Source organism: Mesoplodon mirus, assembly GCF_964341445.2.
Source record: "Mesoplodon mirus genome assembly, chromosome: 11".
Lineage (NCBI taxonomy): Eukaryota > Metazoa > Chordata > Mammalia > Artiodactyla > Ziphiidae > Mesoplodon > Mesoplodon mirus.
This window is the reverse complement of record NC_138987.1, coordinates 61,429,696-61,453,522: the sequence shown is the minus strand read 5'-3', so window position 1 is coordinate 61,453,522 and position 23,827 is coordinate 61,429,696. Positions and strand designations below refer to the sequence as shown.

The window sequence follows — 23,827 nt, the reverse complement described above, 5'->3', positions numbered from 1 at the left end:
AGGTGCTAGTTCTGTAAAAACTCTTCTAAATTTAGCTCTGCTAAATACCTGTTTCTTCTCCCTCTCTAGCTTCCTCCTATCCCTTGCTTTCCCTCCAAAGCAATGTTGTTTATTCCCTGGGCTATTCTCTTCATCCTTACTGATTGGAGAGTACCTGATTACACAAGGAAGCAACCCAATCCTTATAAAAAGTTATTGTTCTTGATACTCTGGTTGGTTGGGGGGGTGGGGAGATGGAGAGGCCCCAACCATCCAGAAAACCTGATCTCCCAAACTGCATGGTCAGATGTACCCAGTGAAACCTGTCCAACACTGGAAATTTTATTTATTTATTTATTTTTCCATTTTTTTGATGGCAACTATAAACTCTCCCGGTTTCTCTTCCTTGCTGGTGTGCAGTGAGCTTGCAGTACGAGGAGAACTTAACTAGCTTAATTCTGCTCATCGATCTAGATCAGAGTTCCATTGCAGGATGGAAGGAGGAGCAAGTCAATAGAAGAGAGAGAGGAGGAATATCAAAGGGTCCGAGAGAGAATATTTGCCCGAGAGGTAAGTGTAGCTTCTGAGAGTTGTCAGCCCCTAGCTTTTAGCTCTTAATCTTTGGAACTGTGAATGGAATGAAACCTCCATAAATGCTTTGTTGTTTTTTTCTGATTTTGTTTTTAACCAACATCAGCCAGTCCCATATTTGATCTCTAAAATTAAATGTGGCTTATTAGGAAGCTGTAGATTTTTATTCTTACTACTTTTAATGCATATGGCATATAAAGAGAACAAATGGAGTGGCTGAATTTGGTAGATATGATTAGATTGACAATAGAAATGGTTTTGGCAGGGCTTATGGAAGGGCCCTGAATCTTGCCCGTCAAACCCTCCTGCTTACCCTCTTTCACTTCCACTGTCCATTTTAGGCATCTTTGCTTCTAAGTGGAAGACTTAGTGTCCACACAGCGTATACATTCATCTTGTTTGGCCAGGCTCATTTTTAGGCTATGTTGGTGATTATCAGAGCACAGATGTGGCATCCATTCTCTGAGCTCCACATTCCACATGCACAGAGGGTACCATTCACTATTCCCTACAGTCTCGACCTGAATAGGAAGTCTCTTCCTTCCTTTCTTACCTTGTTTCTTAGAGTAGGACTGCTCCGTGGGCCGAAAGGCAACATGGATTATTATAGGCAACTTTATTCTTAAGAATTGTGGGCCATATCAGATATACTTGGTACCCCTGTATCTGGTGGCCTTTGCCTACCAGACTGAACAGAAATATAGGAGAAACTCAGGAAGGTCAAGAGAGAAACAAATCTCTGGAAAATGTATGATCCAGATAGCAGCACCATCTTAGAGTCAAAGTAGCAAACAGAGGAAGAAGAGCCAGCCTCCCTTTGCCATCAAAAGATGGCCAGTTCTAATCAATATACTTAGATAGACACTACTCTCCTCCCATTTCCCCACTCTCCCCTCCCTCATCAAGACAAAAATATATATATCTTCTCATCATCACCTAGTTCAGAAAAATATTGTCTCTAACTTCTAGAAAACTGAACTCCTCTGTGAGCTTGTTCCATTGTCTCAGGAGACCCAAGTGTTCCAAGGAGCCTCACTGTGGACAGATACACAACAAACCTTCTGGCCCAAAGTCCAAGGAGAAGGAATCTTCTTATGTTATGTAGTCTTCCATTCTGAGTCAGAAAAATCCATCCTCCAAATTATCCAACTATAGCCCAAAGACGGTTTTCTAACTTTATCTGCAAATCAGTTGAGTGGAATGAGAGGAGAGAGGTCATTTGTACATGACTACGGCTGGTGATGACCCTAAACTGTGGACAGGGCAGGATGGTGGATGTTAATAGCAAACACTTATATAGTGCTTATTATCTTTCAGACCCTGTTCTTAGAGCTTTGTGCACATTAATTTATTTAATCCTCACACTAGGCCTGTGAGATAGGTTACATTATTTTCCTCATTTTATAAATGAGGGACTGAGGCATGGAGAGGTTAAGTAACCCAAGATCACACCACTAGTTAGTGAAAGAGCTGGTATTTGAATTCAGGCAGTCTGGCTCCAGAGTCCACGCTCTTAACCCCTAAAGTAAACCACCTCTTAATAGCTTGCTCTGCCCTGGGCTCTTTAGATTAACAAGTTCCAGTGACCTCATAGCATAGCTATCTGTGGTGTGCTCCTCTGCTTCACTGACACATGGAAGATGACTTTCCCACCGTGCCAGCCATTAGCAAAGCCACTCTGAAAGCACAAGCAGCTTTTAATAGGATATTAGCGCTTATTATGAACAACACTGGAATATATCTATCGACAACCATAACAAAGTCAAAGTTAGCTCTTCTCTCCTTTTTTCTCTGATATCTAGTCTCTCACGCCTCTACTAATATATGTATTCTTTGTTAAATCCTTATGGATTTATCACTTTCATTTCAGCACTTCCTAACCCTTGCTGTGGTAGAGGCATCAGGGATCTCAAAAGGTCTAGACAAGGAAAAATGGCCAAAGCCCACTATATGCCAAAGATTCTCATGTGGAGAGGAAAGAACCTGGCCAGTCAAAGGGAACTGCTTAAGGGTGGAGTTGTAGGTTGTGGCCGAGGGGAGGAAGAGGCGGTCCAAAATAAAGGGGAGTGGCAAGAAGGGTGTTTGGATGGAAATGCTGCTGCTGCAGCCTTCTCTGGAGCCTGAGCTGTATATTGGGAAAGCTGCCCCACACAGGCTCTGCTCTGCATGGAGCCCCCTGTGCTCAGCAGCTGAATACTCTTGTTACCTTTTTCTAAGGCTCAGGAGTCCACCATAATGCTCACTTCACTCAGCAGCTCAATGGCTTTGTCAGGAAATGATCCCCAAAAGGAATGTTTTAGGCTTTTAATTTTCTCATTTTTTCTAGGCTTTGAAAAGTACCTACTTGCCCAATTTCTTACTCTCCTTGGGTCTCAGGTCAGAATGTCTTTCATTTTGGCCAGTGTAGAGGACAGAAGTGGGATAGTCATTGAGGATGATTTCCAAAAAAACTAAATTTCTTCCTCTTGTGTCCCGTTTCCCTTCCTTTGAATACACTCTTTAGGACCAAGCACACCAATTATTATGCTCAGCTTACCTCTAGAGAGAATAAATTTAGAGCTAAAAAAGAAATAATAGTTAGGTTAATACTCTCCTTTCTCCTTTCCATACTCCTACCTTTATTGACCTCTCTTTTTAAACACTCTGTGGGAAGGCTAAAAATGCCGAATGCTCTTTTCCATTAAAGGTGAGAAGTCAGACTGGGTGTGTGGGTGTGGGTCATCCTGTCGCTGTTCCCTCTCTCCCTGTTGGGGTTGAGCTTGGTTTGAGGACCTTGGGTATTCATAGCATCATGGACACACATTTTGGTTATGCCATGCTGTTTTCTTATAAGTTATTTTCCGTTTTCTCCCCTTCACCTAGACTGGCCAGAACGGATATCTAAGTGACATCAGGTTAGTACCACTTAGCATGTTCCCTGCTTCTCATTGAGCTTTGTCAGTGAGGTTAATATAATCCTGTAATGATGCTTTTCTTTGATGTTAACCAACAGACTCTCCAAAGAAGCCTTTTCTTCTAGCTCTCACAAGAGAAGGCAAATTTTTAGGTACCTCTGTTTGGTCTATATCTCTCCTTGTTTTTTTGTTTTGTTTTGTTTTTTTAATTTTATTTTGTTTTGCTCTAATCTTTTCAGCGGAGTGAGTTTGCTCCATGCATGGCTGCTTGTGGAATAAGTCAATTTGTGGTATTTGCAACATTGGATATTTTTCCCCATTAGAAAAAAAATGGCTATTGCTCAATGACTTTATTTTTATTGTTGCTGATTTCATTGTAAGTCCTGGGTAGGTGGTGAAGGGGACCAAATAAGTATGTCTAGGTTAGGTACTGCTCTATCCCAGAAGTTTGCTGGAATTGGGCATTTCTGGAGGATTTCAGCATATATATATATTGAGGTAAAAGAACGGGTGTCTTCTGGCTACCTTTTCCGAATCTATGGAAAGATGTGAAGAGTTTATCCCTGACCCGGCACAGGGAATGTTTTGTATCCTTAAGAAAGAATAATACACACACCCATATAAAAAAACATACAAACACCTCTGTCTGTGTAGTTTTCTCTTTGGGACAATGTAATGCTTAAGATGATCTCAGAAAGAACTTGTCTGCCTTAGAATGGACTTAGAGCGTGTCTTTCATATGATTGTCCATGGTTTATTCTTAATGTTGGTGAAGGCTGCTGTACTAACCTCTCCAGTGCCTAATATTCTCCATCTTCCACAAAGCAGTCATGAGAACCACCCTTTCCTCTCAGTCTCTCAGTCCCACCCCAGACAATTACACAAGGCAGTGGTGAGAGAAGCATTTTAGGACCGCATCCCGGCACTAACTCATTTTAAGTATATTCTTTCCATGTTACCAATAGAAAAACTATAGAGTACAGAAAACCTGAGTATTTAATACTAGGATTCAGGTCTCACCCTTTTCAAAGGGTTTTATCTCTTTTTCAATCCTAAGCTTGGTAGGAGCTGACTAACACATATTAGTTAGAGCTCTCATTCCCAGTACTTTAGTAGTCCTTTCCCTATTGTCCTTTCTAAAGCTAATTAAATCATGTGGAAATTGGGATAGCAAGATTTCCCCTTCTTGGGATGGAGGATTTATCTCCCTTTCCACATCTCTGAACTCTTTTTCCTGGAGCAGCCCGCCCTGAGGTCCATCTGAAAGCCCAGGCAGAAGGGCTCTGCATTGTTGGTGGTGGTCGAGATAGATAGTAGAATCCCCCTTAAAAAAAAAAATCATGTTCCATAAACATCCCAGAATACCTATAGTAAACAGAAGTTTTAAATTAACTCCTGCATGTGACAATGCACAGTGCTTTATGGTTGTCAAAGTACACTGTATCTGATTGAATTCTCTCAATATCCTGATTTGGTAAGCTGGTTTACATGTAAGAAAACGCTTAGCAGAGAGATTAAGTAGCTAACCCAAGTTTACATGGCTGTTAATGGCAAAACTGAGACTGACTCTTTGTCCCGTGTTCTTTTCACCACACTACACCAGCTCCCTACAGACATCACCCCTAATTAATTCACTGCTGAGAATGATGGCCTTATTAGTGCCATGGAGCATCAAACTGCGTCAAACTGTGCAGACAATAGCTTGAAGGATCTAGTGAGCAGGTGCAGTCCTCTCCTATCCAATCCTCCTTTTAAGTGGCTGCTTTCCATACTGAGTTTTGATTAAAGATCTAGGTCATCTAAACTGCAGCTCCATGGACTCTTAAGGGGGTAACTTCTTCCTCTATTTGGGTACTAGTCCAGAACTCAGATGATTAGAAGCAGATCTTCTGTAACTGCTTTAAACCTTTCTTCCCAGGTATGTGAAACAAACACTCATAACACCAGATTCCATCATCCACATTGGCAGTAACTATGGCAACTTCTCTATTCTTTGGAAGATTCTACTCCACTGATAAATAAGCCACACTGAGGCTTACTGATATTTATTGTCACCTCTTCCACAGGCCTCTCCACCCCAGACCCAATAAACGGGACTTTTCACCAGCACTAAATTCACTTGTAAAAACAAAGTCAGCTCCTGATTTCATAGGACTGTGAAGTGTGAATGTCCTCTGTCCTGCACCTCCATAACACAACCCAATCCATTTCTCAGAATTAAATCTGGTAAACTTTCCCTAATTGCCTTATTTTTAGCGAAGTACAAAACCATGACTAGAGATTAGGTTTAGTTGCAGAGCAAGAGAAAGAGAGCTGATCTCTCTTCCTAGCCCAGACTCAGATTCTCTAATTCTCAGGGGTGTAGTGTACTAACCCAGGTAAGTCACAGGATCATCAGACAATCCACATGTGAGCACTTGGCCATTACTGTCTTGGGGGAATTGGATCAGTACTTTGGCTCAAGTTTCCCAGAGTGTTTGGTTTAAAGTTGACTCATTCACTGTCTATCCCTGGTAGAAGAAGAAAGTAAATGGCAGAATTGTCCTAATAGAAGTATAGTGTTTGATTTAGGTATAAAAGGCCATTAGGGCTTGTCTTGCAAAATTCAAGTTCTAATGTCTAATGAGCAGCCTCATTCATTGCTACTGCTGTATCCCCATATCACACAAACCCACACATCTTTACTGAGTCCGCTCAGTAAACATGAGCCATTGGCTCTCACTTCAGGTTGGTTCTATAGCTGGAGAGTCCCTGATGTATACTTACTTCTTGTTTCCCATTCTACTTTTGACATCCCCAAGAGAAAGGGGTATTTTCCAGTCCTCTATTCAATAAACTATACAGAGAGAAGCAATGAGATTATATATACATCTACTTGGGATTCAGAGAATTAACATGTCCCTAACCAGCTATGACAGTGTGTTCTTAGCCCACCGTGATTGGCTAAAAACTAAGATAGTGACGCTAGCATATATTTTGCCCATTTTCCCTACAGTACCTTTGGAATAATAGATATTCTAATAAAGAAAGGTATTTTCTTTAACATTAGTCCCTTAAGAAAAATACCTTTCTTTAGTAGAATAACTCTGAGCCTAATGTCTTGGAAGCTCCCGGGGTTGGGATAGGGTTTTCTGTTTGCTTTGGGTGGGATGGTGGTGGAAAGGAGGGAGCCCAAGCTACCATGATTGTTGCTCAGTTGCTCCCCAGTATACATACCAAAATCTTTACAATTGTCATTTGGTTTTCTTAGGTCATTAGTTGTTGGAGGGTGGGGGATCTGAAAGGAAAATTCCTGGGTTTTGGTTGCTTATTGATTAAGAAGCAGTAAGAGTTCAACAAGACTTAGGGTTTTCAGGCTAGCCTCATATATCTTGAGGAGTACAGCTGTTTAGACTCACAAACAGTGATTGTAGCATCAGGGTAACCCTGGTGTTTCCAGAGTAAAGTAAGAGAGGATGAATCACTTTTCTCAACAGCCTTGTGCCTTGCCTAGGGCAGTAGGGTTATTAATATGAAAGCAACTAGGCACAGTCAGCCCCCTGCTCTTTGCCATCCTGAGTCCTGAGGGCATGTTTGCTTGATCTTGCTGAGGATGTCAGCCTTTAGAGACCCTGGAACCAATTGTTCTCAGACACTAACACAAAACTTCCACAAAACAGGTTGGGTTGATTCCAGACTCTTAGACTGAGTTTTCTCTTTATCAGACTGAGTGCCCCTTTAGTCCACTATACTCTTCTTCCCAATCCTGAAAACGTGGCCATAAGCAGCACCTCTGCTGGCTCAGCTATGTGTTATATGGAAGACCTATCGAAGGATTTATCCATGTCACTGGCTACTCCTGCCTTCCAGCAATAGTAACTTCTAGGAGTCCTTTTGTTTTAAGAACTCTCAGAAGGAACTGGTACCCCTCTGCTCCCCACTATTTACTGCATGTGTGGGATCCCTGAAGGGCCAGGGGAAGAGACCACAGCCAATCTCAGCATCATGTACGTGGTTTCCCGTCCACCTCTGGTCTGATGTATTGAATTAGTTGCCAGTTCACTGTCTTCCAGATTTGCCTCTGTGCTCTTTGTTACTGTACTGGATCTTGTTGTGTCTGCTCCCATTAAGTCTTGGTTGGCCAGCCAACTAACAAGAAGTCAGTGTCCATCCTCCCCCAACCCTCACCCCTCCTTTGTCACTGAGAGGATAGAAATGAACTCTCTCGTAGCCCTTCTGCTGAAGTGGTAGGTGAGGGGTGCTCTGACAACTGCGGTCTCTGCATGCAGGGGGAACCGCGAGGGGCTGAGCCGCACCTCAAGCAGCCGCCAGAGCAGCACAGACAGCGAACTCAAATCCCTGGAGCCACGGCCTTGGAGCAGCACGGACTCTGATGGCTCTGTCCGGAGCATGCGGCCCCCTGTCACCAAAGCCAGCAGCTTCAGTGGAATCTCTATCCTCACCCGGGGTGACAGCATTGGGAGCAGTAAAGGTGGCAGTGCAGGAAGGATCTCCAGGCCAGGTAACAGAGCTTCTCTCCTTCCGTCATTTCTTGCTTATCTTCTGCAAAACATCACTGATATTTCCTTTTAACAAAACACTAACACAGCCAGATGAGGGGAAATTTGATTTCTTGGATCCATTGTCCTTGTGAGTCCCTTCTCTGATTTTCTTTCAAACCTTCTTTCCTAATAGAAAAAAAACTGATTGGGATTAGGTTATTTTATCTGATTTCTGACCGAGGTGGGACATCCCTGTCAACCCAGGTTCAGGTTATGTACTAAAATAAGGATGATGGCTGCTTTCATTCTGTGGCCCCTGAGATTATAAAGAGGGTTTGTAGAGCAGAGGGAACCTTAGAGTTTGTAATACTGTAATTAACTGGTAGCAGCCAATAGGCTAGAGCTTTAAGAGACACTGCTGCAGTTGCTTCTCTGGAGCCCGGTCACTGAGAAGGAGCATATGTTCCACATGCCAGCCTGGGAACCACCCTTCAGCTCTCCTGAGCTACTGTGTAACCTTCTCCATATATTTCTGCTGTGCTCTTAGCAGAGGAGTATTTAGTTCTTTTTATCCAGCGAGCCTCTATTTCACCATCCTTCTGCCTCTGAAGAATTGCTTGAGTTTCGTCCTAGAAGTTCTGTAGGTCTTGTCCTCAAAAGACATCAGTAGTGGTAAAGATTTTGCCTCTGTTAGGTTTCTGTTGCCGTTCTCTGTTCCCTCCTTTCTAACCCCACTGCCTCTGCCTTTATCCATGCCGGTTTCCCTGCTTTATCCTCAGCCCTTTTTTTTTTTCGGGGTGGGGGCCAGGGCACACTGGGCGGTTTGCAGGGATCTTAGTTCCCTGACCAGGGATTGAACCTGGGCCCTTGGCAGTGAAAGCGTGGAGTCCTAACCACTGGACCGCCAGGGAATTCCCTATCCTCAGCCCTTTTTAGAGCCAGTTTACCAATCTAAAACATAGATCTAACTATGTCAGTCCTCTCTTAAAAATATTCATGTTTCTGCATTCCCTGCATAATAAAATCCAAATTACGTAGCAAAGCATAACTTCCTGACTCCAGTTTGCCATCTCAGTCTCATTTCCAGATGTCCATCCTCCTCTGACCCTCCAACCATTTCTTTTTTTTTTTTTTTTTTTTTTTTTGGCGGTATGCGGGCCTCTCACTGTTGTGGCCTCTCCCGTTGCGGAGCACAGGCTCCGGACGCGCAGGCTCAGCGGCCATGGCTCACAGGCCCGGCCGCTCCGCGGCATGTGGGATCTTCCCGGACCAGGGCACGAACCCGTGTCCCCTGCATCGGCAGGTGGACTCTCAACCACTGCGGCACCAGGGAAGCCCCAACCATTTCTTTTTATTTATTTATATATTTATTTATTTATTATTTTTGGCTGCATATCGGGTCTTAGCTGTGACATACGGGATCTTTCGTTTTGGCATGCGGGCTTCTCTCTAGTTCTGGTGCACGGGCTCCAGAGCACATGGGCTCTGTAGTTGTGACACACAGCCTCTCTAATTGTGCACAGGCTCAGTAGTTGCGGCACATGGGTTTAGTTGCCCCGCGGCATGTGGGATCTTAGTTCCCCAACCAGGGATCGAACCTGCATCCCCTGCATTGGAAGGCAGATTCTTAACCACTGGACCACCATGGGAGTTCCCAACCATTTCTTGAATATGGCATTAGCTTTGTCTCCTCTTGGTCTGACAGGCCTTCTATTCATCCTTCAGACCTATCACTCCTGCCACGTCCTCTTTAAATTCTTCCCTCTAATCCTCCCAAGAGTTATGCTTCCTCATCTTTGCTTTCATACAACTTTATTCATATCACTGATGCATCCCTTATCAGATTTAATCGTTGTGTGGATGTCCGTTGGAAGATCCTGTTCTGCTCAAGGGCAAGGACTGTGTTCCCTTTGCCTTTGTGTCCTCAGTTCATCATACAGTGCCTGCACATAGTAGATATTCAGTAAAAGTATTTTGTGTAAATGCATACATGACTTGGAGAGCCTGGAAATGAGAAAATAGTTGGATGAACTTGTGTGGGGCTGTGTGCACAGGCACGTGCTTGAAGGTTGCCTTCAGCAACTTTTATGAGATGCTGCAAGTTGAGAAGAAATCAAAGAGAAGACAAGTTTCTTAAGGGACTAGGAATCTATATTTTCCCAGGAAGCAAACATTCATGTTTTCAGCTGTCTAATCATGATGGACAGATTCTAGGCACTCCAGGGAAGGTACCTCAGCAGCTTCACATTTTGTTTATTTCCAAAACCAAACATTGACAGTCAAGGTGGTTACTGTCCCCAGGGAGTAGAAACCTGCTAAGATGAGGACTCCCATCAGCAGGACTGTTGAAATGCATCTGTGCTCATGCATGGATCTCCCCAAGACAGTGGGGGAGTGGACAGAAGAGGAATGACAAGGAAAACAGCAAGGAAAGAGGAAAGCCCTCTCCCCTCCCCCAGGGGAGGGTATGTTCATGGCTTGTGCTTACAACCCTTGCTGGGTCTCCTCTTTGCCTTAGGTATGGCGCTAGGTGCCCCAGAAGTGTGCAGCCAGGTCACCTCATCCCAGTCTGTCCGGGGCCTTCTCCCTTGTACTGCCCAGCAGCAGCAGCCGCAGCAGCAACTTCCTGCTCTCCCTCCCACGCCTCAGCAGCAGCCACCCTTGAATAATCACATGATCTCACAGGTGAGTCACCACTCGGTGCCAGAGCCCCCTCCTCTCTGATTCAAGCAAGCTCTGGAGGTACAGTCATGTCTCTTGTGCTGTGGGTGGCAGGAAAGATCTGTTTTTGGAGATATGCCACTCCCTCCCCCACCTCTTGTATGTGAGTTGTGGGGAGAGAAGAGGAAGGGCAGAGGTTTGGCCAGAGTGTTCTTAGTGGCGTCACCCTGGGAGTTGTTTTGCTTTATACTTCCTTCTCTTCCTCCTGAGAACTGTCAGTGGGACCTTCTACCCCATTCCACATTTCTACTGTACTCGGTCTCCCTCTATCCTGTGTAATTAGCAAAGCGATTTTGCTCCCTATATCCATACATGGAGCTTGAAAACATCACACCTCCTACCATAGTCTACCTGAGTGTATTCATATGGCTGTTGACCCATAACTAAATATTTATATGTTGGGGTTTTGGGGAAAGGAAATAACACTCATTAAAACACCTGCCATAAAGCACAAAACCCCCCAATGTTGTCTTTGTTGCTTGAGGGAGAAAGAGCTCTCTCTTTCTCCTTCTGTTGCTGGCCTGTTAGATGTTGGTTCCAACTAGGGTTTAAGTTTTGCTTCTGTGGAGACCATGCAAGTCATCAGCATAAGAATCAGATCCTATTCTAAGCTGGAACCTCCTCGGTGTTTTAGGTTTAAAGTCTCCTTAATACTCTGAGGAGAGATATGCTGAGATCTTCACTTACTGTTTTCTTCCATGAATAGAGCTCTTCATGAATAGAGCCTATACTTTATCCTGAAGTATTCTCTGGTAGTCAGGAAGCCAATATGTCCATATTCTTTTCTGCTGCAGTTTAAGTTCTCATTTCACCTCCCAGGCTCCCTCATCTCCCTGCTCAGTTAGTCCAGCTTGGCCTCAGATATATCTCTTCCACAGGTACAAGAAGCAAGTCCTAAGCCCTGATACCCCAGGGACTGGAAACTAGAGTGGAAACACCCCAGAATGGCCCATTACTACCCCGTTCATACATTGGGAAATGAAACTAAAATAAAGAACAGTGAAGATCCAGTAAACTCTGCTTTGTGGCTTAAAGTAACACACATGCCAATCATTCCAAGTCCTTCATCTCAGTCCCTAAATCAGTTTCTCTGTAGTCCTGACTTTCTTTCTTATTCTACCACCATCTGTCTACCACCTCATTAAGTCTCATTCACATTAGCTTACCTCGCTTCATACTGAAGCATAGCATGTGTGTGTGCTTTTCCTTGTCTGTGTCTTAATTCAGACCTGTGAGTAAACTCTGAACTTCTCCCTCCAGCCATCCCCTACAGTTTCTGTGTGTGTGTCTCACTTTTTTAAGGTCCCAGTATTTTTTTGAGTTTTCTAAAATGTGTGTATTTTAATACAGTTCTGTTCCCTTTTCTCCCTCTTAGTCTTCCATCTGTCTCCTCCTTCCATCCATATCTAGAAACAGACAGCAAGAGTGGGAGGGGGATAAAGAGATAAGTAAAGAGACTAACCAGTGGGGACTGAAAAGCTTTTAGATAGAATGTTCAGGTGATCGGCCCTAAATCCCAAACTTTTACTCCGATTCTGTCCCTGCTTCTGAATCGTGAGGGTCAGTGGGTCAGTTCTTGGTATTGATTGATCGTCCACAGGCAGTACAGTGCTAGGTTAGGTCCTATAGACTGGGGACAGGGGAACATTATTTGGTACAGAGATCTCAGAAATTTATTCTTGCAATTAATTGTGATCACAAATGCCAAACTAAAAAATCTTATGCTTGGTTAAGTTTTGGTGTCTCTGAAGCACTTACGGTAGCTGCTAATATTATACCAGCACCACCCCATTATATATACCTCCTTTTCTCTTTATCCCTTTCTTCCTCTTCCTACTGCCTTTTTCTTTCTTCCTTCCCTTCTCTTTTTCCCTGTCTCTCAGCACTGGTAGCTCTCCAAACTCAAGTTGCTGAGCCCCAGAATACTTACTGTTTAGTTTCTCAAATGGTACGTAACAGTGAAGGGATGGAGGAAGTGACCACACACACACATAAACCACTGTGCTTACTCTAAAGGTTTTCCTTTTGAAGAAAAACCTTTAGCTCTGTAGCAAAAAGCATTTGCTCCAGGCCTGGGGGCAGTGCTGGCTAAACTATGCTCTTTCTCTTCTTGGAAGGCCTCTGCCGTCAGAGTAGGCCTCCATATCACGTATCAGTAGAACATTTGAAACCAAGGGGTGAGACTGATGATTAAAGGACCAGTGACTACCTTTTGCCCAATTAACTTAGAGTAGACCTCTTGAGAAGGAGTCCGCTGAGCCTCTCCATGGAGTCCAGTCAGGATCCAAGAGCCAATGATCTAGCCCAGAAGTCACCAGTAGGTGGCAGTCAACATCCCTCAGGGCCAGTCTTTGGCTTCCCTGTCGTTTTTTGAAGTTCCCTAACTGGTGTTTGAGACTCTCTAAGAAGAGAACTGTAGCTGAGGGTAGTGGTAGAATAACTTAAAAATAGCACTGAGACGCCTGCCTTTACCACTACCCTTCCTCAGTTGGGAGAGGCCTAACAGAGGAGCATCCTTTCTTCTTTCTTCACTTTTTACTCAGAACTCACAAATGTGAGGAAAAACAGGCAGAGTTGTTTTACCACTTCCCTGTCCCTAAGGCCTCTCCTTGTCCCCCAGAGAATGTAAGGCCTGAAGTATGGCAGAACCTCCCCCAAGAAAGAAGTGGATTAGGATAATAGAAAATGGGTCTAAAAGTTACCAGCACAGGTAGCTCAAGCTGAGCAGCTTGGCCAGCAGTTACATTTGGAATGCCACTGGCTTACAGAAAATACGTGTGCCAGGAGAGCCGAGAGCTTATTTTCAAGGCTGTGGCATTATCTCTCCCACGTCACACAGTGGATTCTCAGTAACTTTTTCCTAGCCAAGATGACTTACATTTTATTTAATGCAGATATCAGGAGTATTCTCCATCTTGGATGTCTTATAATTCCTGGACTCTCTGACTCTGGAACTGTTGGTCCCCTCTGTGAAAGGCTGTCCCAGGAGATATGTGGCAGGAGAGTATTGATACCTTGGTCCCCCACAACTCTTAATACTCTACTTTGGAAAGAGGAAGGAGAGTTACACAAACAAAAAGATGTTTATGTAATTTTGTTTGACTTCTTCCTTTACCTCCTCCCTACTGCTAGAGTAGAGTAGAAAGAACATACGTCAGGCAGAACTAGGTTCCCATCCCTGCTCTGCTGCATTAGCTGTGTGATCCTGGGTGTATGATTTAATTTCTCTGAGCCTTACTATCTTAACTGCAGATACAAGTTATCTTATCTCCCTATAGGATTATTGTGAGGTTGTAGTGAGATAATGTATGTAAGTTAGACAATGTATATCAGTGTTATTTCCCCTTCTCTTCGTAGCTTCTCCAGAGGCTATGACTGGAGAACCGATGAGGTGATTGAAATAGCTAGAGGGGAAGACGAGAGAGAAAAAAAATACTCCCCATTAGTTGGTTTAGAACACACCATGTTCCTAATAAGCAAGTCCTCCTGCTTGAGGCTAGTGAAGGCACTGAAGGAACAAAAGCTAAAACTAGGCTATTTATATTTTATTCTTAAATCCCTCCCTGTTTGCTTATGGGAGCATTTTTCATACTGCCCTCACAGCCTGGAGGAGCATAGAACAAGCACTGGAGCAGGAGGAAGTAGCGGAACCAAGCGTGAACTGGCTTATTTTTCCTTCTCTGCCCTCGGGAGGCTGATGATCCTTGTGAATGAGCACTTCCTTCAGGAGAGCTGTGGTGTGAAATCAGGAGCATGCCTGGGAGAGCCGAGCCAGACCTTGGATGACCCTTCCTACAGAAGCGGGAACCCCTTCTCACGTGGGCATTCAAGGAGGGTTATGCGTCCCAGGAATCCTATGCTCAGGAAAAATGCTTGGGAAAAAAGCTGTGTTTGGGATCAGGCGGCAGACCCTGGCTCTGAGATGCTCACAACAGCTGCAGAGTTGAGTGGCTAATGGGGCAGAGTGTGCAGTGCGTCTGTACTTATAGGAGAGATTGCTTATTTGTCAGAGATGTGAAAACCATGAGCTGTCCTGGGCTTGGTCTCCAGTCTGCTCAGAAGCCTTACTTTTCATGTGAAATTTCTTTTATGATTAACCTTGTTGTTCCTTCCCTTTCCCTCCCCATCTCTGCCCCACCCCCGCCCCCGCCTATGCCTCTCCCTTTACCTCCCTTTTCTCTTCCCTTTCCACATGTCTCTCTGCTGGTCCACAGCCAGTCCCGGCTCTGCAGCCCTCTCCGCAGCCTGTTCAGTTCTCTCCAGGCTCCTGTCCCCAAGTCCTTCTGCCAGTCTCTCCGCCCCAGCAGTACAACATGGTATAAACTCCATTCCCCCTTTTTGTCTTGTCCGTGTGTGGCCTGTGTCTGGGCATGTCTGGGTCAGTCTGTGACAACCGTGCAAAACAGTCGTGCTGTTTAGAGGACTATTGTTAGAAGGTATTTCTGCTTGAGGGGCCAGCACAGGCTGAACTATACTTCATTCTAGTGACCTCATAACTACTTCAGGCATCAAAAGATTCCTAAATGTAAGACAGAGAAGAACACTGAATTCCCCTGAGTTTCAGGACAGGGAACAAAATCAGATGTTGCTCTAACCTGGGCTCCTCATCCTCTCTACCATGTGCATCCTTCATCTCATCTGCTCCCAGGACATGTCTGAGGAACCCAGTTTATTCTGTACAGAATGATTCTTTATAATTTCCTTTAAAAATAAAAACACAGGGACTTCCCTGGTGGCGCAGTGGTTAAGGGTCTGCCTGCCAATGCAGGGGACACAGGTTTGAGCCCTGGTCCGGGAAGATCCCACATGCCGCGGAGCAAATAAGACCGTGCGCCACAACTACTGAGCCTGTGCTCTAGAGCCCAGGAGCCACAACTACTGAAGCCCTCGTGCCTAGAACCCGTGCTCTGCAACAGGAGAAGACACTGCAATGAGAAGCCTGCGCACCACAACGAAGAGTAGCCCCCGCTTACCACAACTAGAGAAAGCCCGCACGCAGCAATGAAGACCCAACGCAGCCATAAATTAATTAATTAATTAATTAATTAATTAAAAAAAATAAAAACAGTTGCAGATTTCTCTGGTACGACTGGTAAAAACTTAAAATGTTCCCCTATTTTACCATTATTTTACATTAAAAATATCCTCTTCTGTTGAATAGCACATGCTGTTTAAATTGTTCGTACCCTGACTACAAATCCTTTGAAGATCTGATTTGTCTCATAGTTGATAACTTCTATCACGGTTATAGGAGCCCTGATTTTTTTTAAATTTTGTGTTAATCACACCTGTCTGCTTTTTTACTAGAAACCCCTCTTTCCTCCCACCTCTTATCTCCATTCTGAAAAGTTCTAGAATATGAACCTCAAAATAGTAACTGCAGTCCAGTCCTCCTGTCATCTATTCCTGCCCACTAAGGTAGCAAAATAGCTAAGATCATATCCCTGAAAAGTGAGTGAAACCACAGGAAAGCATTATCTTTTGTTTCTGCTAGTTTCATTTGCAAAAGAACTTCTGCTCTGCATGTGTATGTATATGTGTATTTTGATTACTGTCCATGGAGCAAAAAAGATGAGGAAGTTAACAGACTAACCTATCACCATACAAGTGAGGGATGGAACACCCTCACTCTTTCTGCTTAGAGAAGAGGGCTGAGAGGGAAGGCAATTACAGACTAGCCAGTCAGTCTCGCCCTCCAGCTGGCCACTCACCCTGGCCTCCTTTCACAGGTGAGAATTGGAAGTGGTTTCTGAAGGGCAGGAGAACTCTAGGCAAGTGTCAGAGAACAGGGGAGGAAATGATTGCACGAGGGAGTAAGGAGATGAGCAGCAGGCATTGGGAGCCCACCAGTCTTTCCACTGCATAGGCAGAGCTGGGGAGCCACATGAACCCACCCATAATCCACGCAAGGTGTAATCTGGGTCCTTTATTATAAAAACGAGATTTATGACAATGTAGGGGCCCTTTGTATGGTTGGAGGCATGAGGAAGACAGGAAATGGAAAGATTTTGTACGGTTTTTTCCCCACTAATCTGTCCTGTTTTTTCTATATATAGAAGTTGTGTCATTGCTCCCATCTTCCCAGGACTAATTCTAATAAAGATCATAATCAGAGTGACCATTGTTACCCCATATGTGGCAGGGAGACTGGCTCTGGAGTTGGGCTTCAAACAGCTGTTCAATTCATAGCAATTTAAAACACCCTATGAGGGCTTCCCTGATGGCGCAGTGGTTAAGAATCCGCCTGCCAATGCAGGGGACACGGGTTCGAGCCCTGGTCCGAGAAGATCCCACATGCTGCGGAGCAACTAAGCCCATGTGCCACAACTTCTGAGCCTGTGCTCTAGAGCCTGAGAGCCACAGCTACTGAGCTGCGTGCCACAACTACTGAAGCCCACGCACCTAGAGCCATGCTCTACAACAAGAGAAGCCACTGCAACGAGAAGCCTGCGCACCGCAACAAAGAGTAGCCTCCCTTGCCACAACTAGAGAAGGCCCGCGCGCAGCAATGAAGACGCAACACAGCCAAAAATAAATAAATAAATTAAAAAAAAAACGCTTGTGAAAAAAATAAATAAAACACCATATGACAGAGGCTTAGGGCAATCAATCAATCAATCAATCAATAAAAAAACACCATATGACAGAGGCTTAGGGCGCCTCCTAGGGCACACATGCAGGAGTGTCCCAAATTGGTGTAAGGAAGGAAAGCTGTAGAGAGGGCTACTATTTCTGTCTGTCTGTCTGTGTTGAATCCAAAGACCTGGGGTTTGATATGACCTCAGTCCTTGGGTCTCCCTCACTCTCTCAACAGACAGATGATCTCAGCAACCCCTTTGGACAAATGAGCCTTAGCCGCCAAGGTTCTACTGAAGCAGCTGACCCATCCTCAGCTCTGTTCCAGCCCCCACTTATCTCCCAGCACCCTCAGCAGACTAGCTTCATCATGGCTTCTACAGGACAGCCCCTCCCTACTTCCAGCTATTCCACTTCTAACCATGCACCACCTACTCAGCAAGTCCTGCCACCCCAGGGCTACATGCAGCCCCCTCAGCAGGTGAGTGGCTTGGGTTCCCAGTTTAAATCACTAATTCAGGGACTTCCCTGGTGGTCCAGTGGTTAAGACTCCGTGCTCCCAATGCAGGGGGCCTGGGTTCGATCCTTGGTCGGGGAACTAGGTCCCACATGCTGCACCTACAGCCCGCATGCTGCAACTAAAAGATCCCACATGCCACAACTAAGACCCGGCACAGGCAAATAAATAAATATTTTTTAAAAAAATAAATCACTAATTCAGTTTGCCCCGTATTATAATTCTTCTTTCTTCCTCCAGTTTAGACAAATCAGAGGGGATAACTCTCCCCTACCCACCTCCATTTCCCCACCTTGACTTGAGAATTTTCTTTCTAGTCAGAAGGCCATCTTTCAGGGGCTTCCCTGGTGGCGCAGTGGTTGAGAGTCTGCCTGCCGATGCAGGGGACACGGGTTTGTGCCCCGGTCCGGGAAGATCCCACATTCTGCGGAGCGGCTAGGCCCGTGAGCCATGGCCTCTGAGCCTGCGCGTCCGGAGCCTGCGTTCCGCAGCGGGAGAGGCCACAACAGTGAGAGGCCCGCGTACCGCAAAAAAAAAAAAAAAAAGAAGGCCATCTTTCAAATAACACAAGTCCTTCCTGTTCTGTTTCAAACTTGTATACTAATGCTGCAATTGCAGGCCCACAATAGCTCCGTTTACAGATTTCTGGGAACTAACTGTGATGTATTTAATAGTTTGGGGATGTTGGGGCTGAATTTGAGGGACTTTCTGATACATCTGTTTCTTCTTACCATAGATCCAGGTTTCTTACTATCCCCCTGGACAGTATCCTAACTCCAACCAGCAATATCGACCTCTCTCTCACCCGGTGGCCTACAGCCCCCAACGTGGTCAACAGCTGCCTCAGCCATCCCAGCAACCTGGTAAGAGGAACGGCTGATGTAAGAAGGTAGTGAGTAAGGAAAGGGCGGAGACTGGGAAAGAGAATTACCTTCGCTGTTTAAAAAGCAGGGGGGACTTCCCTGGTGGCTCAGTGGCTAAGAATCTGCCTGCCAATGCAGGGGACACGGGTTCAAGCCCTGGTCCAGGAAGATCCCACATGCTGCAGAGCAACTAAGCCCGCGCGCCACAACTACTGAGCCTGTGCTCTAGAGCCCGCGAGCCACAGCTACTGAGCCCGTGTGCCACAACTACTGAAGCCCGTGCGCCTAGAGCCCGTGCTCCGCAACAAGAGAAGCCACTGCAGTGAGAAGCCTGTGCACCGCAACAAAGAGTAGCCCCCACTCGCTGCAACTAGAGAAAGCCCATGCGCGGCAACAAAGACCCAGTGCAGCCAAAAATAAATAGATAGATTTATTTTTAAAAATAAATAAAGTAAAAAGCAGGGGGTGCAGGGGGCGGTGGGGCAGCAGGAATGATTAGGGTCCTGAAGAGGAACCTGTGATCTCCAGAAAAAGAAAAAGTAAAATAGAAGGAAAATTACTGAGAGAGTGTGACCTCCTAAACATTGTTGATACTATGCCGATGTCTTCTCTGCTTTGCCCATCCCTAGGTTTACAGCCCATGATGCCTAACCAGCAGCAGGCGGCTTACCAAGGCATGATTGGGGTCCAGCAGCCACAGAACCAGGGCCTGCTCAGCAGCCAGAGGAGCAGCATGGGGGGCCAGATGCAAGGCCTGGTGGTTCAGTACACTCCACTGCCTTCTTACCAAGTGGGTGCATTTTGTACTAGGAAAGATCATCCAGTCCTTGGGATGAGGAAAAGGAGGAGAGTTTCCCACATCCTCCAGTCTGACAACTCGAACACTAAAACATTGTTCACTTTACCCCTAGAATTTTTAGGTTTTCTTCCTCTGAGAGAAGGCCCAGAGAGTCTGAGAACAGTCTTTATTTAAATTGTTTGGTTTTTATATAGCCATGCAAACGAGTATATGCCCAGAAAAGTAGGATCTAGAGGAAATTAGGCTCCTTCCTGTACATCACATGCCCATGGGTGAGGTTTGGAGAGGAAGGGAATGGAGGTAGCTCTAAGCATTTCCTTTACGCAGGTAAGGAGAATAGGAGTCTCTAAAGGTAGGGAAGGAGGTTAGAGTGTCCTGGTCTAGTGATGACTAGAGGCTGTTCTTTGGATGAACTCTTTAGGAGTAAGAGTGGTCATTCTCTTCTTGTCTCCACCCAGATCCCAGTGGGTAATGACTCGCAAAATGTGGTCCAGCCGCCTTTCCAGCAACCCATGCTGGTCCCTGCGAGCCAATCTGTGCAAGGGGGCCTCCCAGCAGGGGGCGTACCAGTGTATTACAGCATGATCCCTCCAGCTCAGCAGAACGGTACAAGGTGAGAACTCCCAGAGAGTTGGGGTGCATCTCCCACAGACCTTTAGCAACTGTTGCACCATGGTTTTGTTTCCACTGGGAAAGAAAGGCAGGGGTAAAGATCCCAGTGGTACCCTAAAGCAGGTAGAACATGAGGGAGTTCATTCTCCTCTTCTTGTCAATTCAATATTTGCATAAGAATTCATCAGCAGGAAAAATTCCTGCTTCGGAGACAGAAGCTTTATAATTTCCCCCATTTTTTGTTTTTCTTATCAGTGGGATTCAGAACTATGAGATAGAGACTGCTTATTATTTTAAAAAAGCAATTTGGAGTATACATATGTAAATTTTTCTGTGTACATCTATATCCATGGATGAATCTGAGATAGCCTATTTCTATATGTCTATTTATATCTATCTTAGTATAGCTCATAGCTAATAGAATTTTAGAGGTAGAAGTTACCTTAGAAATGTCTAAGTATTTAGACATTTCTAAGTGTCTAATAGTCCACTCCCCTTGTTTTATTTATTTTTATTTATTTATTTTTTTTTTTTTTTGCGGTTCACGGGCCTCTCACTGCTGTGGCCTCTCCCGCTGAGGAGCACAGGCTCCGGACGCGCAGGCTCAGCGGCCATGGCTCACGGGCCCAGCCGCTCCGCGGCATGTGGGATCTTCCCGGACTGGGTCACGAACCCGTGTCCCCTGCATCGGCAGGCGGACTCTCAACCAGTAGGCCACCAGGGAAGCCCCCCTTGTTTTATTTTTCTCCCTTCTTTTATAAATGAGGAAATTCCAACTAAGGATGTTAAGAAACTTACCCAAAGTCACAGAACTAGTTAGTAGAAGCAGAGCTGGGACTAGAACTCAAGTATGGGCCTACCTTGATGTATTTCTGTGTCTCTCTCAGTGTCCACATTTCTGTCTTTTTATGTTTATGTCTCCATGTTGTCTTGAGTTTTGTGAGATTTTTCCCCATTTGTCTTTAGTTGACTATATGTGTTTGCCATTGAGAAAATATCCTAAATCTCCTTAGTTATTTTTTGCCTATCTCTCTCTAGCACTTTAGCCCTGTGTGTCTGTCTCTGGCATTCTCTTCGTGTTTCTGCTGTGTTTCCCAGAGTATGTGTGTGTGTTTGTGTGTGTGCACATGTGTATGTGTTTGGTGTTTCTACACTGTTAGGAAGAGCATGTGTTACTAACATTCCATCTGTAGCGCTGATTAGCAGCTTCCTAATTGAAAGATGGTCAAGTACAAATATATATAATTAACTTTGAACTGATGAGTGATTTTAGAAATTGCATGGCAAATTGGTCTGGGAATGGCTTGGAGCTGCCTTGACTTCCCACAGGGGAGGCCCAGGAAGCAACAGCTGTCTGCCAGGAGTTGCGTTCCTCCCTCTACCGCTTTACCACTCTTCTCTTCTCCATCTCCCCAGCCCTTCTGTGGGGTTTCTGCAACCTCCTGGCTCTGAGCAGTACCAGATGCCTCAGTCTCCCTCTCCCTGCAGTCCACCACAGATGCCACAGCAGTACTCAGGTAAGAGGATAAAGAATTGAGGGGTCTTGGGCACTGGTGAGAGCAAACACTGCTGAAGGACTTGTGCTTTAGAGCTGGGAAGGACAAAGAGAGTTCAGGGATTGGCTCTGTCCCCAACTGTGACCCCATCATGAGGGAAGACCAAAGTCCTAGCTGGCTGGTGTTTTCCAGAGGTGCTGAAATTGACCCCTCAAGAGGTGAGGTTCGTTGCCTGATCCCTATCCCTGGGGAGTCACATGTCGATTTGAGTTCCTTGTTTTCTCTCCTCTCCCTCTCCCTCTCCCTCTTTGCTGTATCCAACACTACACTCACCACTCAACATGGCTTTGAGACACAGAGTGCTTACTTCTGTCCGTTGCACTCATTCTTCCTGTAAACAGCTTTTCTTTTCTCTTGGGAGTGTGAAGGAGGCTGATAAAATGCTTTTAAAATCATATCTTAGATTTGTTTAGTGGTTTTTCATATGTGCTTGCATACACTGTGTCATTTTCATTCTCACCACAACTTAGTGAAGAAGAAATTTAAAACTCTAAGAGAATAAATGACTTGCCTAAGATCACAGCCCTAGAGCTTGAACTTGGGTCTTTTCACTTTCTATAACCCGTGCTACATCCTCAGTAACACATTTTCAACAGGTTTCTATACTCTATTCCTTTCCCTCCAGTAGGAAATAAATGGATATCATGTTAAATAGCTAAAGGCCTTCTTTGGAGGGGCCAGTTATCCCAGATGAATGGACTTATGCCTTGCAGCCTCTCACTATCTGTCTTTGCCAAGAACTCCCCCAGTACACCAAGTACAACTGCTCCTGTTTGTTTCCCTTTCACCCAACCCTGACATATCATTACGCTGAAGTTAAGTAGACCTCACGGGTTCTGGAGGGGAGGAGGTTAAGGTAGCCTCCAGCCATCCCTATTCAGCTCTATTGTGGGAATGTTAGGGTTCCCTCTTCTGGTGAGAAGGAGGTATTTTGCCAATTTTTCTCATTTTAGAAATGGAATATTTTTCACGTAAGATTTTCTGTACTCTATGTTAGGTGCTCTGGAGTAGATTCCAGAATTAAGCTTGCTCACAAGACATGATCAGTTCTTACCTTCAATGTAATGACTTCTTCCTTTATCCAGACCAACCATAGATCTCTTACAGGATGAGGTTTTAAAATTCACCAACCTTTACTACCCTTTATTACATTATGGGTCTCTCTAGCTGTTTCTCCTTGTGTCCGCCAGGGGCACTTGACCTTCAAATTCCCAGCGGGGTATGGAAATTATAGAAGCCAGCTCCAAGAACTGCTGTAGCCTGTGGTGGTGCTTGGCACCTCAGGGCATTTTCTCTCCTGTTTGTTAAAATAAGTGTGTGCGTGTGCATATGGGTATATTTGTATGTGAATTTTTGTATATATCCTTAGTGGTATATCAGTATATCTGTTGGGTCTCTGCAGTTATGTCTCTTCATCTGCAAATACAAGATGAATTAGAAACAAGTGAAAATAATTTTTCAGTACCTACTCTGGACCTAGTGCTGGGTTAATTAAGTAAACTGAAACAGCTGTTGTTCTGAAAGTTGGCAGCACTAGAGATCTGGACTGGGATTGGAAGGAGATAATCTAGGCTCTTCCCAAATTAATAGAAATAGACAAAACCCTCTTCATCATCTAGTTTCCTTGCTGCTTTAGAATTTTCTGTTTTATTTCCTTTCCTTCTGGCTATGCTGATTGACCCTAGGCTTCTGACTGACCCCTTGTACTTTTCCTAGATGATGGGACCCTCTCTTCCACCCACATCATCTAAGAGACCTATTCACCATAGCATCGATCTTAAAAGTCTTCAGTCCCTGCTCATGGGAATCTAACAGGAAGTGGAAGAAAAGAAAAAGGGCTTCTTACACCTTCCTTTCCAGTTTGCCCTTTACTGGAAAGATAGAAGGCTGGCATTCCCCACAAGGGCTGCTATGTCACCTTCAGAGGACAGTCACCCGCCCTTCTCCCATGTAGCAACATGGTCACTTTTCCAAAAATAAAGGTAGGGATTAGGATTGGCTGTTCCTAGAGCAATTGTTCCAGTTTATTAATACATTTTTGTAGTTGCCCAGTTTACCCCCAGGCCTGGACGTTAATTCCTCCACTATGATATTAGATATAACCATAACCTCAGGAAATACTTTTCTTCCCACTAAAATAGAGACTTGCAGGTCCCTTGAGGTTTCTACAGGGATGCTTGTCTGGGGAAGAGGCACACAGACATGAAATGGCAGTAAAACCTGTGCACAGACTCTCAG

At 44.9% G+C, this 23,827-nt stretch overlaps 1 protein-coding gene across 16 annotated transcripts in view; it reads left to right on the top strand.

Moving 5' to 3' along the window:
- R3HDM2 (R3H domain containing 2) overlaps positions 1-23,827 on the top strand; it is a 156,334-nt gene that overhangs the window by 124,730 nt on the left and 7,777 nt on the right. For 9 of the 16 annotated variants that reach the window (XM_082634540.1, XM_082634538.1, XM_082634544.1 and 6 more), the window contains 10 exons: positions 454-549; positions 3,433-3,464; positions 7,733-7,965; positions 10,464-10,630; positions 14,881-14,982; positions 17,481-17,723; positions 18,496-18,622; positions 19,252-19,412; positions 19,880-20,034; positions 21,450-21,550. In XM_082634540.1, coding sequence (XP_082490666.1) covers positions 454-549; positions 3,433-3,464; positions 7,733-7,965; positions 10,464-10,630; positions 14,881-14,982; positions 17,481-17,723; positions 18,496-18,622; positions 19,252-19,412; positions 19,880-20,034; positions 21,450-21,550 — 1,417 coding nt within the window. The remainder of the gene's footprint in view (positions 1-453; positions 550-3,432; positions 3,465-7,732; positions 7,966-10,463; positions 10,631-14,880; positions 14,983-17,480; positions 17,724-18,495; positions 18,623-19,251; positions 19,413-19,879; positions 20,035-21,449; positions 21,551-23,827) is intronic. The other 7 variants (XM_082634536.1, XM_082634533.1, XM_082634531.1 and 4 more) reach the window with 3 other exon arrangements.